This window comes from Suricata suricatta, chromosome 11 (genome assembly GCF_006229205.1).
Source record: "Suricata suricatta isolate VVHF042 chromosome 11, meerkat_22Aug2017_6uvM2_HiC, whole genome shotgun sequence".
Taxonomy (NCBI): Eukaryota; Metazoa; Chordata; class Mammalia; order Carnivora; family Herpestidae; genus Suricata; species Suricata suricatta.
Genome location: NC_043710.1, coordinates 58,454,283 through 58,472,925, shown reverse-complemented (window position 1 = coordinate 58,472,925; position 18,643 = coordinate 58,454,283). Strand labels below are relative to the sequence as shown.

The following is an 18,643-nucleotide window of genomic DNA, read 5'->3' as shown; positions in this document are numbered from 1 at the left end:
GAAGCAAATCCATTAAATTTCTCCATCCCAAGATGGAGATATTTTGATAACTGGGAGAAGAGGAATCTCAGTCCTCCATGCTCTTCCATGCCAGCATACCCTAAAGTGATGCTTGCCAGTAACCATGTACAGACTCCGAACTCACATAGAGACTGCATCAGACCTTCTATTCAGAGGAGGGGACGTTGGAAAAACAGGCTCACAACTGCAGAGGAAACCCATGCTACTTATATACACTATTCAGTGTAGTTTTTCACTTATGAGTATGAATAATTAGCCCAGGATCTCTAGATACTTAAGGGAAACAAAGCATTAAAGAGAAGGATCAGATAAAGTAAAACTGGCCCCAGAGGAAATAGATAATTCAAAGAATTTTCAAAAAATATATGGTATATTTTATAGATGTTGCATCCACAAAAACAGTACTGTTAGACCAGATGATTAAAAAGATTTCTTAAAAATTAAGACTCTGAGTAAAGAAATCTAGAGGAGGGGGCGGCGGCAAGATGGCGGAGAAGTAAGGAGCCCCATTACCTCCGCCCGCTGGCAATTATCAAACTGAGAAGAATTAAAAGCCACAGCTTTCTGATCTCCAAGAATGGAGGTGCACACAGACCCCTTATTGACAACAGCCTCATGGATGCCTGAGTGAGTGCAAATTGGGACCAGAGACTTTGGGGGAGGGAGCACTGGCCCAAAGCAGAGCCGGAAGACAAAGCACCCAGAGGCTTGGTGCTGGGCCCACAGACAGCCGTGTGTTCAGAGGCGCACAGAACTGTGGAGAGCCACGTGGGATGGCCATGCAGGGTGGCAGAGAGACCAAGGGAAGAGAAGTAGAGACTGAATCACTTATAGCGGATCTCTGGAGAGGGGAGATCTTGCCCGGGACTGAGAGCTGCTGGGCCAAGGAGAAGAAATCCGTCCCCCTTAGCAGGCTTGTTCTCCCTTGGGCCCGGAAGCTCGCAGACTTCAGGAGGAGCCAGGGGAAAAACTGGCTCCACAATCCCCCTACTCATTCCCGGCCAGAAAGCCACCGCCTGCTAGAGATTTTAACTATGGTGGCAGCAGCGAAGTGCGTGGGCTAGGACTTAGAAACCTGGCAGAACATAGAAAACTGAAACAATTTGACCCGCCTGTGGCTCAAGGAGGTTGGACTCAAGAGAGTGGCTGGCAACGCATGGTCTGAGGGGGACTTGAGGTGCCTCCATTCTTCTCCCTGCATCCACTAAGGCGGGGCCTCTGAGAGCAGCCCTCGAGACCCGAATTAGCTACACCAAGCAATGCCCATCTGCGCTGGGAGCTGCTGTTTTTGCTTATTATTTTTAATGTTTTTTTTCTTTCCTTTCTTATTTTTACTTTTTAATTTTTTCCCCTTGTTTTCTCTTTTCCTATTTCCTTCTTTTCTCCCTTTCCCCCCGGAGTCTGGGAAGGACCAACATTTATGCACTGCCGTGCTTAGATCAACTCTTACCATCCAGATATTTTTTTCTTTATCTCATCCTTATCTTCCCCCTCTGCAGGTTTTATGCTCTCAGACTGTCCTTTATCTCTGGCTGTTGCTGTTCCTGCCCGCTTTCTTTTCCCCTTTCTGGTCCTCTCTTTTATTGCCTGTTCCTTTTTTCTTTCCCCTATTGGTTTGCTTCTTTACCTGTTCTGTCAGTGTATCTGTGTGCTTGTGTTCCCTGTGTGTTTGTCTGTCTGTTTTCCTTTCCAGGGCTACCTCAAGAAACAAGCCAAAGGACACAGTGGCAAGTCCCAGATATCGCTGAGTAGGGAAATAAATTAATCACAGGCATAACAAGAGAAACCGAGAGATACCATTAAAAGAACATCTCCTGAAACGACAGACTCTAGACAGTAAAAGAACCTTTTTTAATAGAGAAATAGTAATAGGCGCACAGTGCAGAATGAGCTTTTAAAACTGACAAGATACAGAAAGCTAGCCAAAATGACGAAACAAGAATTCTCCTCTAAAGAAATTCCAGGAAAAAAAATCACAGCTACAGAACTGCTCAAAACAGACACAAACAACATAACTGAACAAGAATTTAGAACGATTATCATAAAATTAATCGCTGAGCTTGAAAAAAGCATAGAAGCCATTAGAGAAGATATTAATACAAAGACTAGGAACCTTCAGAATTGCTGTGACAAGTTTAAAAAGGCTATAAATGAGGTGAATAATAAAATAGAGGCTGCCAATGCACAGATTGAAGAAGCAGAGAGGAGAATAAGTGATTTAGAAGACACAGTTATAGCAAAAGAGGAAGCCAAGAAAAAAGAGAAATTGATACAGGAGCAGGAAAGGAGAATTCGAGACCTGAGTGATACAATCAAACAGAACAATATCCGTATCATAGGAGTTCCTGAAGAGGAAGAAAGACAGAGAGGTCCTGAAGGGGTGCTGGATCCAATTATACACGAAAATTCCCCCAATCTGGGGAAAGAGAAAGACATTGAAATTCAAGAGGCATATCGAACTCCCCTAAGACATAACTTGAACCGGACTTCAGCACAACATATCATAGTGGAACTGGCAAAATATAAAGACAAAGAGAGAATTATGAAAGTAGCTAGGGAATAAAGGGCCCTAACATACAAAGAGAAACCTATCAGAGTGGTTACAGACCTATCTACTGAAACTTGGCAAGCCAAAAGCAATGGCAGGAAATCTTCAAGATGATGAACAGGAAAAATATGCAGCCAAGAATCCTTTATCCAGCAAGCCTATCATTCAAAATAGAAGGAGAGATAAAGGTTTTCCCAAATAAACAAAAGTTGAGAGAATTCATCACTACCAAACCTACAAGAAATCCTAAGAGGGAGTCTATGAGAGAATGGTAACAATAAATATAAGACACCAGAGACATCAGTACAAACATGGAAACTATGTTTCCACATTTTTCAATAATAACACTGAATGTAAACAGACTGAATGTTCCAGTCAGACGACACAGGGTAGCAGAATGGATCAAAAACCAAAATCCATCTATTTTCTGTCTACAAGAGACTCATCTTAGACCTGAAGACACCTTCAGATTGAAAGTAAGGGGATGGAGAAATATCTACCATGTGACTGGATGCCAAAAGGAAGCCAGAGTAGCCATACTTATATTGGACAAACTGGGCTTTAAAGGCAGTAACTAAAGATGCAGAGGACATTATATAATAATTACAGGGTCTCTCCATCAGGAAGAGCTAACAATTATAAACATCTATGTGCCGAATTCGGGAGCACCCAAATACATAAAACAATCACAAATGGAAACAACCTTATTGATAAGAATGTGCTAATTGCAGGGACTTTAATACCCCACTTACAACAATGGGCAGGTCAACCAGACCAAAAAATCACTAAAGAAACAAGGGACCTAAACAGCACACTGGAACAGATGGAATTAATAGATATATTTAGAACTCTGCATCCTGAAGCAAGGGAATTCACTTTCTTCTCGAGTGCACATGGCATATTCTCCAAGATTAATCACATACTGGGTCATAAAACAGCCCTCCATAAATACAAAAGAACTGAGATCATACCATGCACACTTTCAGATCACAATGCTATGAAGCTTGAAATCAATCACAGGAAAAAGTCTGGAAAACCTACAAAAATGTGGATATTAAAAACTACCCTACTGAAGAATGATTGGGCAAAACAGGCAATTAGAGAGGAAATTTAAAAATATATGGAAACAAATGAAAACAAAAATAACAATAATCCAAACTCTTTGGGACGCAGCAAAGGCAGTCCTACGAGGAAGGTATATTGCAATCCAGGCTTATTTCAACAAATTAGAAAAAGCGCAAACTCAAAGTCTAACAGGGCACCTAAAGAAACTAGAAGGGTAGCAGCAAGAACACCCCAAACCCAGCAGAAGAAGAGAAATAATAAAGATCAGGGCAGAAATAAACAATATAGAATCCAAAAAAACAATTGAATAGATCAACGAAACCAAGAGTTGGTTTTTTTGAAAAAATAAACAAAAGTGATAAGCCTCTAGCCAGGCTTCTCAGAAAGAAAAGAGAGAACAGCCAAATAGACTAAATCATGAATGAAAATGGATTTATTACAAATGATCCCTCAGAAATACAAGCAATCATCAGAGATTACTATGAAAAATTATATGCCAACAAACTGGACAATCTAGAAGAAATGGACAAATTCCTAAACACACATGCACTACCAAGATTCAAATGGGAAGAGATAGAATATCTGAACAGACCCATAACCAGTGAAGAAATCGAATCAGTTATCAAAAATCTCCCAGTGAATAAAAGCCCAGGGCCAGATGGATTCCCAGGGGAATTCTACCAGACATTTAAACCAGAGTTAACGCCGATCCTTCTCAAGTTATTCCAAAAAATAGAAATGGAAGGAAGACTTGTGGACTCATTCTACGAAGCACATATCACTGTGATTCCTAAGCCAGACAGAGACCCAACAAAAAAAGAGGACTACAGGCCAATATTCATGAATACAGATGCAAAATTACTTAACAAGATACTAGCAAATCGAATTCAACAGCATATAAAAAGAATTACCCATCATGATCAAGTGAGGTTCATTCCTGGTTACAAGGACTGGTTCAATATTCGCAAATCCATCAATGTGATACATCCCATTAACAAAAGAAAAGAAGAAAACCATATGATCCTGTCGATAGATGCAGAAAAAGCATTTGACAAAATACAACATCCTTCTTAATAAAAACCCTCAAGAAAGTCGGGATAGAAGAAACTTACTCAAACATTATAAAAGCCATTTATGAAAAGCCCACAGCTAATGTTATCCTCAATGGGGAAAACTGAGAGCTTTCCCCCTGCAATCAGGGACACAACAGGGATGTCCACTCTCACCACTGTTGTTTAACATAGTGCTGGAAGTCCTAGCATCAGCAATTAGACAACAAAAGGAAATAAAAGGCATCAGAATCGGCCGTCAAACTTTCACTTTTCGCAGATGATGTAATACTCAACTTGGAAAACCTGATCGACTCTACAGAACCCTTCTAGAACTGATCCATGAATTCAGTAAAGTCACAGGCTACAATATCAATGTACAGAAATCGATTGCATTTTTATACACCAAAAATGAAACAACAGAAAGAGAAATCAAGAAACGGATCCCATTCACAATTTCACCAAAAACTATAAAATACCTAGGAATAAACCTAACCAAGGATGTAAAAGACCTGTATGCTGAAAACTATAGATAGAAGACTTATGAAGGAAATTGAAGAAGACACAAAGAAATGGAAAATATTCTGTGCTCATGGAATGGAAGAATAAACATTGCTAAAATGTCATTATTACTCAAAGCAATCTACACATTCAATGCAATCCCAATAAAAATTGCACCAGCATTCTTCTCAAAGCTAGAACAAACTATCTTAAAATTCGTATGGAACCACAAAAAAATCCGAATAGCCAAAGTAATATTGAAGAAGAAAACCAAAATGGGAAGCATCACAATCCCAGACTTTAGCCTATACTACAAAGCTGTCATCATCAAGACAGTATTGTATTGGCACAAAAACAAATACATGGACCAATGGAATAGAATATAGAACCCAGAACTGGACCCACAAGTATATGGCTAAATAATCTTTGACAAAGCAGATAAAAAGACAGCCTCTTCAACAGATGGTGTTGGGAGAGCTGGACAGCAACATGTAGAAGAATGAAACATCATTCACAAAAAGCCACTCAGAATGGATAAAGGACCTGAATGTGAGACAGGAGACCATCAAAACCCTAGAGGAGTAAGCAGGAAACAGCCTCCTTGACCTCAACTGCAGCAATTTCCTCCTGGACACATCCCCAAAGGCAAGGGAATCTAGAACAAACATGAGCTGTTGGGACCTCATCAAGATAAAAAGCTTGAGCACTGCAAAGGAAACAGATAAAAAAAACTAATAGGCAACCAACAGTGTGGGAAATGATAGTGGAAAATGGCATGTCAGATAAAGGGCTAGTATCCAAAATCTACAAGGAATTCACTAAACTCTATACCTGAAAAACGAGTAATCCAGTGAAGAAATGGGCAGAAGACCTGAACAGACACTTCTCCAAAGAGGACATCCAGATGGCCAACAATCATATGAAACGATGCTCAGCATCACTCATCATCAGGGAAATACAAATCAAAACCACACTGAGATATCACCTCACGCCAGTCGGAGTGGCTAAAATGAACAAATCAAGAGATGCTGGCGAGGATGTGGAGAGACGGACACAGAGTCCCTCCTACTCTGTTGGTGGGAATGTAAACTGGTACATCCGCTCTGGAAAACAGTGTGGAGGCTCTGCAAAAAACTATCAATAGAACTCCCCTATGACCCAGCAATAGCACTGCTGGGGATTTACCCAAGGGATACAGAAATGCTGTTGCAGAGGGGCACAAGTCAGGCGGAGAAGGAAAGATACCATATGTATGGGAAGGGAAAGGAGGGTGGGAAAGAGTTGGGGAGAGGATGTGGGGCAAATCATGAGAGACTTTTGAATTCTGAGAACAAACTGAGGGCTGAGGAGGGAGGGGAGAAGGGGAAGGGGGTGATGTTCGTGGAGGGCGCACTTGTGGGGAAGATCACTGGGTATTATATGGAAACCAACTTAGTAATAAACTATTTAAATAAAAAAAGAAATCTAGAGGATTAAAAAATGCATATAAGAGTGAATTAATGAATTAATGAATATAAAAACAGTGGGAAAATAGGGGAATAAGGGACAAACGGGTGTTACTTAAAGAAATTCAAGGAGAATTAGAGAACTGGGGCACGAAATTAGAAAAATATAATAAAAGAAATAATAGAAGAAAAATCCTTCAGCTAAAAGAAGCATGACTCATTAGATGAAAGGGCTTGCCAGTTATTAAGTCAGATAACTGCAGAGACCCAACAATGAAGAGAAAGATCTTCAGAGCTTTCAAAGAGACTGTACACCTAATGTTCCTCATTAGCAGTAGTGGGCAAAGGAGCAGTATCTTCAGAGGTATGAGGAAAATTATTTAGAACCAAGAATGCTATGCCTAATCAAGAACGCAGGAGGTCAAAATAAAGACATACAAAGATACATATGTAATTACCACCCACAGAAAATCTCTGAAAGGCAAAACACTAAATAGTAACAGTAATTACCTCCAGAGTTGATGGTGATTAAGAATATTCACTTAAAAATTACTTTTAACCAAGTATTAGATTAAAAAGTCAAATAGGGCTAACATTCTTGTAATTAACAGTTGTTGTTCTGGGATCTCACTTCATCATTGTCCTGATAGTCCCCCTTTGTATTTCTGTGTTGGTGTTGCTATTTTCTTTATGCTGTGCCTTCCTCATTTTTGGTTTACTTTTATAGTTTGGTGGAGCTCATCTTCCAGTAGCTTTGAGAAAGTAAATGGGAAGTAAATAATGTCTTCTGAGTTGCAAAATGGAGCATCTCTGATCTACCCTCAGATTTGATTGATACTTTGGCTGAGTCTGGAGTTCTAGAACCGAAGATAATTTTCCATCAGTATTTGAAAAACATTGCACTTTTGTCATTGAGCTTTCAGCATTGGCTATTGAAGTCTGAAGCTGTTTTATTCCTGCTTCTTTGTATCTGGTCTATTTTCTTTCACTTGAGACGCTTATAGCAACTTCTTTATCACCATTGCTTTGAAATTCATATTTATATTCTTATATTCATCTGTTTATTTTGTACGTGGCTTTGTGGACTCTTTCAACCTTGGAAATTCAAGCCTTCAGTTCTAGGAAATTTGCTTGGCTTATTTCATTGATGATCTCTTTTGTTTTGTTTTGTTGTTGTTGTTTGTACCTTTTTCTGGAACTCCTGTTATTTAGCTTTTGGACCTCCTGGACTGATTCTCCATTTTTCTTATAGTTTCTCTATTTCCCTTGCCTTGATTTTTTATTCCGATTTTTGGTAGACTTCCCCAATTTCATCTTTCAGTCTGTCTATTGAACTTTTAATTTCTGTTTTCATGTTTGATTTTGAAGAGCTCTTTTATTTTTATTTTATTTTTTAAATTAAAGTATCCTATTCTTGTTTCCAGAATCAGTATCTTTGCTTATCCCTGAGATGAATGATAGGCCTTAAAAATTTTTTTTTAAAGTTTATTTATTTTTGAGAGAGACGAAGCGTGAGTGGGGGAGGGACAGAGAGAGAGAGAGAGGGAGACACAGGATCCCAAGCAGTCTCCAGGCCCTGAGCTCTCAGCAGGGCTTAAACTCATGATCTGTGAGATCATGACCTGAGCTGAAGTTGGATGCTTAACCGGCTGAGCCATCCCTAGGCCTTTTTTTCTTTTTAATGTTTTCTTCTCTCTGTCTAGTCTGTTTATTCCAGGTGTCCTTTTTTCCCCATTCATTTTGGTTTCTTCCTCTTAAGTTATAGGTTAGAGGTGTCCTGTGGATATTTGGTACTCTTAGGGATATGCCCATATTTATAATTATGGTACTAAAGACTTTAATAGAATTTTAAGCTCATTGAGACATTGAATTGTAAGTATATAATTGTAAAATGTATACCTTTAAAAGTAATTTGAGGTGCCTGTGTGGCTCAGTCAGTTAAGTGTCCTACTCTTGATTTTGGCTCCGGTCATGATCTCATGGTTCATGAGATCAAGCCCCATGTCAAGCTCTGCACTGACAGCATGCTGCCTGCTTGGGATTCTCTCTCTCCCTCTCTCTGCTTCTTCCCCACTTGTATGTGTATGCTTTCTCTAAAAATTAAAAAAAATTTTAAGTAAATTAATAAATTTTTAGAGTTGTATAGTCATTGCTGTAATCTAATTTGTGTGTGTGTGTGTGTGTGTGTGTGTATCACTGTAGAGTAATCCAGCTGGACCATTTGCTGAAACCTTCTGCATTTTATCTTTCGAACTGAGGCTGGTGAGATCCAGAGAAGGGTCTTCTAATCTCTTGATTTTAGAATGATAGTTTGACTTCAAGTATTCTAGGAGCCTAGAAAGGAAAGTGGGTAGGGGTCTCAGCATTCAGTATATTCTCTTAATTGCCCTGTTTTTGATTTGATAGTCTTACATTTGACTGACATCCCTCCCAGAGAACAGACCTCCAGTTTTCTCCTAGGGTGGGGAAGGTAACCACACAGTGGTGTAGAGTAGGGGAAGCGATTTAGGGATCTAACCTCATCTTAAATAGCTTTCATTGAATCTGCCTATAGTGCCCTCCCCTTCCCCTCCACTTCATCTTTTATTTCAGAAGTCTACGGTGCTACCAGTTCCTAGGCCTTGATGATTCTGCTGCATAGATAAATAGATTGGTTTTCAGCTTTGAATTCAGCCCTCTTTAGTCAGTTACTGCTCATCCATTTGTCATTGCCTTCCTTTTTTGCTGGCCTTGCCTTCTCTCCTGCTCTCCTCATTCTTCTGGGTTCAATGTCTTTAAAAGACTGTTTCTTTATCATAGTTCTAGTGAGATTTCAAGATGTAGATTCCCATATTCAATTTGCCATCTTTACCTGGCAATTCTGAGGAATGTTTACTTTTAACTGCTTATATTTCTAGATTGTTTAAAATATATAATGAGAACCTACTGGTTTTATATATTATTAAAAATTTTACTTTTAGAAAAGCAGCTTTATGGAGGCAGTGCCATGAAATTCACCCACCCTAATTGTACAGTGTAGTGGTTTTATTAAATGTTTATATTGTGCAACCATCACCACACTCGACTTTTTACAACATTCCCTTCACGTTGAAAAGTTACCTTGTTAAATTTTATAGTTCATTCAAATGCCCATGCCCAGCCCTGGAAAACCACTAATCTTCTTTCTGTCTGTATAAATTTGCCTTTCTAGACATTTTATATAAGTGTGCATGCAGCATGTAGTTTTGTGTCTAGATTCTTGGCATAAAGCTTGCAAAATTCATCATGTTGAATCCTGTAGCAATACTTTGTTCCTTTTCATGTGTTAATAATATTCCGTTGTATTGGTATTCTACATTTTTAATCCACTCAACAGTTGTTGGGCATTTGGGTTGTTTCCACTTTTTGGCTATAAATAATGCTCATTCATGTGTAAATTTTAGACGGATATTTATTTTTATTTCTCTTGAGTATATACCTAGGGGTGGAATTGCTAAGTCATATGGTAATTCTATGTTTAACATTTTATTTATTTTTTTTACTTATTATTGTTAAACATTTATTTATTTTGAGAGAGAGAGCACCAGCATGTGAGTGAGGGTGTGGTAAAAGGAGAGGGAGAGAGAATCCCAAGCAGGCTCCACACTGTCAGCACAGAGCCTGATGTGGGGCTTGAACTCACAAACCATGAGCTCATGAACCAAGCTGAAATCAAGACTCAGACGTTTAACCAACTGAGCCACCCAGGCACCCTTACTTATTTTTTTTAAGTTTATTTATTTTGAAAGACACACACACACACACACACACACACACACACACACACACCCACACCCCACAGTGCAAGCAGGGGAGGGGCAGAGAGAGAGGGAGAGAGAGAATCCCAAACAGGCTCCGCACTATAGTGCAGAGCCCAGTGTGGGGCTTAAACTCACAAACTGAGATCATGGCCTGAGCCGAAATCAAGGGTTGGATCCTTAACCGACTGAGCCACCCAGGTGCTCCTCTATGTTTAACATTTAAGGAAGTGCCAGACTGTTTTTCACAGTGGCTTTTGCATATTATACTCCTACCAGCAATTATGAGGGTTCAAATTCATGTATATCTTCCCTCACATTTGTTATTCCCTATCTTTTGATTATAGCCATTTTAATGGGAGTGAAATGGTATCTCATTGTTGACTTGATTTACATTTCTCAATGGGTAATGATGTTGAGCCTCTTTTCATGTGTTTTTAGGCCATTTGTTTATTTCTTTGGAGAAATGTCTTTCCTGTTTTTGATCTATAATTTAATTCTAAGGTGTCAAATAATACATGTTATTTGTTTTTAATCCTTTTAAATGTATTATGTTGTGTTTTGTGTCCTAGCATACAGTCTGTTCTGAAGAATGATCTATATGGGGTTAAAAAGAATGTGTTTTCTGCAGATCTTGGGTAGAATGTCCTGTATGTATCAGTTGAATTGGTTGATAGTATTGTTCAAATTTTTCTATATCCTTGCTAATTTTTAATCTAGTTCTATTAATTATATAGATCTCCTTGAAGTCTGTTACAGCTTTTGCTTTCTGCTTGGCTTTTTTGATTCTTTTATGTACATGCACACAGCCAGGCATGTAAGACTAGTATGGGGCCTCTCTCATGCCTGCTGTGCCTGTGAGCAGCCCCAGCCAGAATTTGTTTGCCCTCTCCAGGACTGTAGTTTCAGGCTAGTAGATATGAGCCGTTGGCTTCTTTTGCTACCAGCTTTGGGGAGGGGTTGGGATGGGGGGTTACCTCTGCTATAGCACCATTGGGCCTGGGCATTGTCCTCTGCTCCAAATTCAGGTGCGCCCTCTTGGATTATGCAATTATAACCTGCCTTGCCCTGGAAGAACCCCCCCTCTGATGGAGCTGGGGGTGGGATGGATGGAAGCAGCCCTGGGCCAGAACATCAGAGGTTCCTACTGCTTTTACCCGAAGTTCAGCAGGTTTTATATCATAAGCATTTCTCAGCAATATATGTAGGCCTCCTAAAAGTATTGGAACACAGCAAGCATGTTTGTATCTCAGGATCTTCATACTCCTTCTCCCTGCCATGAATATTCTTTTCCCAGAGAGTCCCATGCCTTGCTCTTTCATTTCATTCAGGCCACTGCTTATATGACTTCTCATTAGAGAGCCCTTTCGGTGACTACTCTATCTAAATTAATATTCCCCATTCCTAACCAATTACTGCTCTCATATGTGTACTTTATTACTACCTGGCACTTTGGTAATTTTGACTGTATTCTCTTCTAAAATGCAGGCAAAAGACCAGGGACTCTATCTGTTTTGTACTTTAATATAGCCTCAGATCCTAAAATAGAGCCAGGTACACAGTGAATGAATACATGAGTTGAAGTCACTGACTTTTGTTAAAATAGAGGTTTGTGGTTATTAGATACAATAGTAAATTAGTTGATTCCTTGCATCCTTCTAGCTCTTTAGCATTTATTTACAAAGTGTTTTTTATTTTATACCCACATGACTTCATGTCATCATCCTTTGGCTTTCAGGCAAGAGCTGCTATCATTATCCCCATTTTATAGATGAGAAATCTGGCTTGGTGGGGGGGCAGCTTTGCCTAAGGACACAGGATTAAAGGAAAACTTTGGGTTAAAAACCTATAGCCCTTGATAGTGGTAGGGTTTTTTTCTTTTTATGTTTATTTATTTTGAGAGAGAGCGAGCAAGCAGGCGAGTTCTTGGGTTCACCTACCAGCAGGGGAGGGGCAGAGAGAGAGAGAGAGAGAGAGAGAGAGAGAGAATCCCAAGCAGTCTTCTGCACTATCAGTGCAGAGCCTGATGTGGGGTTCAAACTCACAAAATTGTGAGACCATGACCTGAGCTGAAATTAAGAGCCAGTGTCTCAACTGACTGAGCCACCCAGGTGCCCTGATACTGGTGGTTGTTAATATTACCACCCAGAGCCATCACCTGTGGAAAACAGAATGTGTTGCTAAGGAAGATGATGAAATACCCTTTTCTACAGAGTTATAGAAAGCAAACAAACATGTTAAACTGTGTTTATAGTAAATATTGGGAGCCCCAAGGCCACCTCATGATGAAGAGGTTGCTAAGTAACTTTGTTCCCAATTTGGGTGTCTAGTTAAATTTTGTTGAGTGGAATAGTGGAGAGAAAAGAAATTAGAGCAGAAAGATATCAAAATATGTGCTTTGACAGGGAAAGACCACTATTGGATTTCAGAACCGAAAATGACTTAAAGTTACCCCTCAAATTATATCCTTCCTCTTCCTCCACAGTCTTCAAATGATGAATCTTGAGACCAACAGGATCAATTGCCTGTTGGCACCAAAGCTAGTTGCCACTAGCTCAGCACTGTCAATTTTTAAGTTATGCCCTGCTCCAGCGGTCCTGTTAGAATCTATGAGATTGCCAGTTTTCCTTCCCTTAGTATGTCACATATGGCAAAGACCCGTCTCCCACAGTAGTTCTTGTCTAGCATTCCACTAGGTAAGTTCCTTCACTTGACTCCTGTCATTCTGACTCCTGACTTTCCTCTCTCCAGAGGCCCCAAATGGCAGGCAGGAGGGGAGTTCATCCATATCAGATACAGAAAGGAGTAAGGAATTATAATGATAAACTTTGTGAAATTTCAAACTTTTGACCCCTTTCCCACATTTTGTACTTTGTTACCTGTTCAGTGAAGAAAGTCAAATTCATAGAATAGGGGAACTATGAGCTTGTCTTCAGAGTTTGGACTAGGCAAAGCAAGTAAGTAGAGAATCTGTAAGCTGGCTTCCTAATCCACAGACAGGCTTTGGGTGTGAGAAGGAAGCCCCCAAGGGACTAGTAGACAGTAGTGGCTAAAAGAAGAGGGATGCTGAGTTCCTAGGACTGGCTACACAAGGTGGAGAGTTTGGAGGCTGATTCGGATTTGAGAAGGGGTATCTGAATGAGATTACTCCTGGGGATTGGTGATCCTGGTACCTTAAGACTCACGTCAGCTGGACCTGATGAAACTGGCTTTTCTCCACTGTACAGAATGTGAAGACGGTGTCTGAGACCCCTGCAGTGCCACCAGTTTCAGAGGATGAAGATGATGATGATGATGCTACCCCACCTCCAGTGATTGCTCCACGGCCAGAGCACACAAAGTCTGTGAGTCTTTGGAGATATGGACAGATTTGGGATTCATCAGAGCTTACAGGAGGAGGAGGGGTTGGTGCTGAGGCCTAGAGTTTTAATACTCTGGTAAGAGTCCTTGGATTTTTGCAGCTGGTGAAATCACAAAACAACCTTGAACTAAAAAGTACTTTCTGTATGATTAAAGACAAGAAATGGTGTCTTTATTTATCACTGGTTTGCAGATAGTCCCAAAGTATCCTAGGTAATTGGTGTTTATACCAACCTAAATCTAGTTAGGTTCTCCACAGACAGGAAGATACTCAGAATTAATGTTACTTAGTGCAGGACTTACATAATTTATTCTAGTCTCCTGGGAAGCAACAAATCAGCTTACTGCAGATCTTTTCTTCTCTGTTAAATGTGTAGCATTCTACCTCTTAGAAGATCATTGATGATACTGAAAGGCCCAAAGGAATTTATAAATATGTTAGTGCTATTAATATGCTGGACATTAGGAGTGCATTTTGATGCTAGATATTGGCAGTGATTTTTATTTAACTTCCTTTATGGTTCTTGCATCTCAAAATAGCCACAGTCCCTCCCTTTGCACAATCTGATTCCCATGCCTTTTACTTGATTTAGCATCATTGCACACACTAACCTATCATCAGATGATACTCTATTGGATGATTCTTTGTTTGGGCTTTTTATATGACAAGAGCTTTACGATGAAAGAATGATCTAAGGCTTATCCTCTGTGATAATACAAAAAAAAAAAAGGCTGCCTTTGGAGTATTCAGGGAGGTATTCAACCACAAGTTGATTGACTGACCATAGGAGATGCTGAGGGAAATTCAAGGGGTTTAGATGAACTTTTAGGATGAGAACTTATAAACAGAATCTGTGGCATCACGCTTTTTGTAGATCACAAGGAGCTTCAAAATTGGAGAGTTGTCAAGATAGCTCACATTGATATGACCTTTTTCAGTTTGCAAACATGTTCATTTAAAAAAAATTTTTCCCACTAAACCAAGAACTTCTCAAAAACAGAGGAAATGTATATGTATTAATGTTGTTTAACAGTTTTTGGCAGATATCAGAAAGGTAATAAATACTTAATGAACAAATGAATTGATAGATTTGATCTTCATATCATTCCTTTTTTTAAAATTTTTTTAACATTTGTTCATTTTTTGAGAGACAGAGCGAGTGGGGGAGGGACAGAGAGAGAGGGAGACACAGAATCTAAAGCAGGCTCCAGGCTCTGAGCTCCAAGCTGTCTTCACAGAGCCTGATGTGGGGCTCAAACTCAAGAACTGTGAGATCATGACCTGAGCTGAAGCTGGATGGTTAACCAACTGAGCCACTCAGGCATTCCTTTCTAAAAGGACATTGTTAATTCCTAATTTATGTTGTGTGAGAACAATCCAACAGAGGATGGGCCTGGGCACAGAGGAGGAGGAGCATAGATTTTGACCTAGGAGAGGAGATGAGGTTACTGGGATTTGTTTTTGTGTGGATCTTCCAACACACATGTATAAGAGGCTCCTGAGCATCTCCCATGCTAACAAAGACTGACCTTGCCAAATTCTTGCACCAACAATGCAGGTATACACACGGTCTGTGATTGAACCACTTCCTGTTACTCCAACTCGGGATGTGGCTACATCTCCCATTTCACCTACTGAGAATAATACCATTCCACCAGATGCTCTGACCCGGAATACTGAGAAGCAGAAGAAGAAGCCTAAAATGTCTGATGAGGAGATCTTGGAGAAATTACGTAAGCGCTTTGTAGCCTTCTGAACTCGCCTTTTGTATGTGACTGGATGAGCACAAAGATGGAAAACCATTGCTAAAAGGATCCTGGTCCTAGGCTTGGTCTATGCGGCTGGCTCGCTATGCTTGATATCTTAGCAACATAAGGTCTTGCCCCTGCGGCCACATCCTCGGTCTCAGCACCCTGATAGGATGTCACGTTAGGATGGAAATGTGATGAGAGTGTGGATTGCTCACTTCAAGGGCTAGGCATCTCTCAAACTTGACATGGGTTATGGAGATGAAAAATAGCTTTTATCTAGTGAATAGTATAGAATGTTGTGTTGAGAAAGACTGAGGCCTTGTTCATACCTGGTTGGAAAGGTTGCTGTGATTATTGATGCTTGCCATTGACCAAGGAAAAGACAGATCTACCATCTTGGTTGTAGGAAAAGAGTGAAGGGAAAGTAACATTTTGTGAGTCTATGCTGTGTACCAAATGACAAGCAAGGTATTCTCCTGATTTTTTTGTTCATTTATTCCTCATGAAGATAAACTTTATAATCCTCATTTTTTGCAGTTAAGGTTATTTGAGGCTCAGGTTATGCTAAATACCCTGCCCAAAGATCACACAGCCAAAAAGTAACAGGGCTGAGGTTAGAGCCCAACTCGTACTCCTGTAATTAGAATATGATGCCCCTCACTCTCAGGTAGAAACTTCCATTTCACTTTCTTTAATAGCCAGAAATTAGGGTGTATTAGAATAGCAGAATTCTGTGTTTGAGTAAACTGCAAGAGCATTCACTAGAAGGAAGGACTAGGTTAGTCTTTGGGCTTGGCAAAATCATTTGATGAGGACTACTTAGTTCTTTTTTACTAAAAAAATCTTTTTAATGCTTATTTATATTTGAGAGAGAGACAGAGTGAGAGTGGGGCAGGGGCAGAGAGAGAGGGAGACACAGAATATGAAGCAGACGCCAGGCTCTGAGCTGTCAGCACAGAGCACAACGTGGGGCTTGAACCCACGAGCCATGAGATCATGACCTGAGCTCAAATCAGACACCTAACCGACTGAGCCACCCATGCACCCCTGTATCTATTTACTTCTAAAGGGGATTTGATGTGACTGATTTGACCAAATCTGCAAACTAGCATTGCTTTTTAAAGCCTAGGTTTCTGGTTCTTTAGCTTAGCCACTCTCGATTGCTTCCTGATAATTCTTATTTGACTTAAAAATTTTTTTCACTCTTTTAATAGTTGCCCTTGCCCAGAGCCCTTATGAAATGAAGTGGGAAAAGCCACTTGTCTAGCCATCTGTTTACTCCTATATGCAATGTTTTTCTCTGAACCAGATTTGTTTTAAAGCAAGAATACTTAGAACATAGAATTAGGGACAGCAGACTGGCCTGAGAGTTAAAGACACTTGGGTTGAAGCCCCATCCTTGCCACTGACTTGGAGTCTTGGGCAATTTCTTAGTATTCTCTAGGCCTCCCTTTTCTCATCTCTGAGATAGGGATGTTAATAACTGTCTTATTTGTAAACCAAGTGAGATAATATATGTAAAAATTATCAAATATTAGTCATTGGTGTTGGGGAGAGCACACTGGACTGGGAGACCAAACTCCTAATCTTAGCTCTGACCACCCATTTGCTGTGTGGCCTCTGGGAGAAGGATCTTCCTTCTGTGAGCCTCTCTCAAACCTCGGCGTCTTTGCACTGATATTCTTCCTGTTGAAACCCCTTCTTGACTTTCCTCTCCCTGGCTAACTCCTGCTTACTGTGTAAAAATCAGATATCACTTCCTTTCCGAAGACTTCCCAGTTTGTATATTGTGCCTCTTTCTGTATTACAACAGTTGCATTTTCATGGAACTTTATGCTTACTTTTCTGTTGCCTCCATGAGACTGAGCTTCTTGAGAGCAGGGACTGTTTTAACTATGTCTCGTGTATCCCTTTATTCCTAGTATTCAGCATAGGGCTTGGTACATAGTAAGTGAGCATATTAAATGAATAAATGTTTATTGAATGAATGAATTTAAAAATGAATGGTGGCCTTTAGGAGTTCAGAAATGGAATAGAATACGATGAATAAAAGCCGTAAGGAGATGAAATTTTTGGTTGGAACTTGTGGGCAAAAGCTAAGGACCTACTTAGTATGGCTTTGGGTGTTGGAGATAGTTTTTTAATCCTTGCTAGGTCCAGGTTTGGGGAAATATGGGCCCTGTTTTGTATCTTAATCTGGGAAAAAATGATTCATGGTCTCTGTTTCTTTCAAAGGGAGCATAGTGAGTGTGGGCGATCCTAAGAAGAAATATACACGGTTTGAGAAGATTGGACAAGGGTTAGTAGGGGCATTTTCTTTCTGTAGAGAAATGACATAAAAATTGTGTATGCTGGTATATATGATTTTGCTTTTGTTTTGCCTCTCATAAACCTTGTTCTTTCTCTACCTCATCCCTCACCCATCTGGAAGTGTTATGTTAGGCTGACTTCAGGTTTGGCAGGAGTATGCTTAGTATGAGAGATGTGCCACTTAGCTGACCATGTTGCTAAAAATAACCCTTCAGTGAGAGTGCAAAAACCATTTATTTTCTTAGCACAAAACCTACTTCCCAAATTATAGCTCTGCTTTTTCAGATTAACCCTGTTGACCTGGCGCAGAGACTTACCAGCACTAATGTGAAATGGAAGACTCAGAACTACAGTCCCTTCTGCTAGTGTAATGGGACCTGATTTTCTAGGTGGATGCCAGGATTCATGTCTCCTGCTCTCTGATTTCTTCTCTGAATCTTGCATGCTGCCCTCAGTGTACTGAACTCAGCAATTGTAACAGAGTTCCTGTCTATGTGCTAGGCACTATGAATACAGCTTTGAATCCGACACAAACTCTGTCTTCAAAGACCTCATATCTATGGACTGTCAAAGAATTATAATATACTATGTTGAATCTTTTTTTTTCCCATAATATTTTGTCAAATTGTTTTCCATACAACACCCAGTGCTCTTCCCCTTAAGTGCCCTCCACCATCACCACCACCTCTTTTCCCCCCTCCCCCTTCCCCTTCAACCCTCAGTTCATTCTCAGCATTCAATAGTCTCTCAAGTTTTGCATCCCTCTCTCTCCCCAACTCTCTCTCCCTCCTCCGCTCCCCCTGGTTCTCCATTAGG

The 18,643-nt window shown here is 40.1% G+C and overlaps 1 protein-coding gene across 3 annotated transcripts in view; it reads left to right on the top strand.

Moving 5' to 3' along the window:
* Positions 1-18,643, top strand: part of PAK1 (p21 (RAC1) activated kinase 1) — a 165,284-nt gene that overhangs the window by 114,760 nt on the left and 31,881 nt on the right. For all 3 annotated transcript variants that reach the window (XM_029957576.1, XM_029957577.1, XM_029957575.1), the window contains exons 6-8: positions 13,633-13,749; positions 15,325-15,499; positions 17,753-17,816. In XM_029957576.1, the coding sequence (XP_029813436.1) occupies positions 13,633-13,749; positions 15,325-15,499; positions 17,753-17,816 (356 nt within the window). The remainder of the gene's footprint in view (positions 1-13,632; positions 13,750-15,324; positions 15,500-17,752; positions 17,817-18,643) is intronic.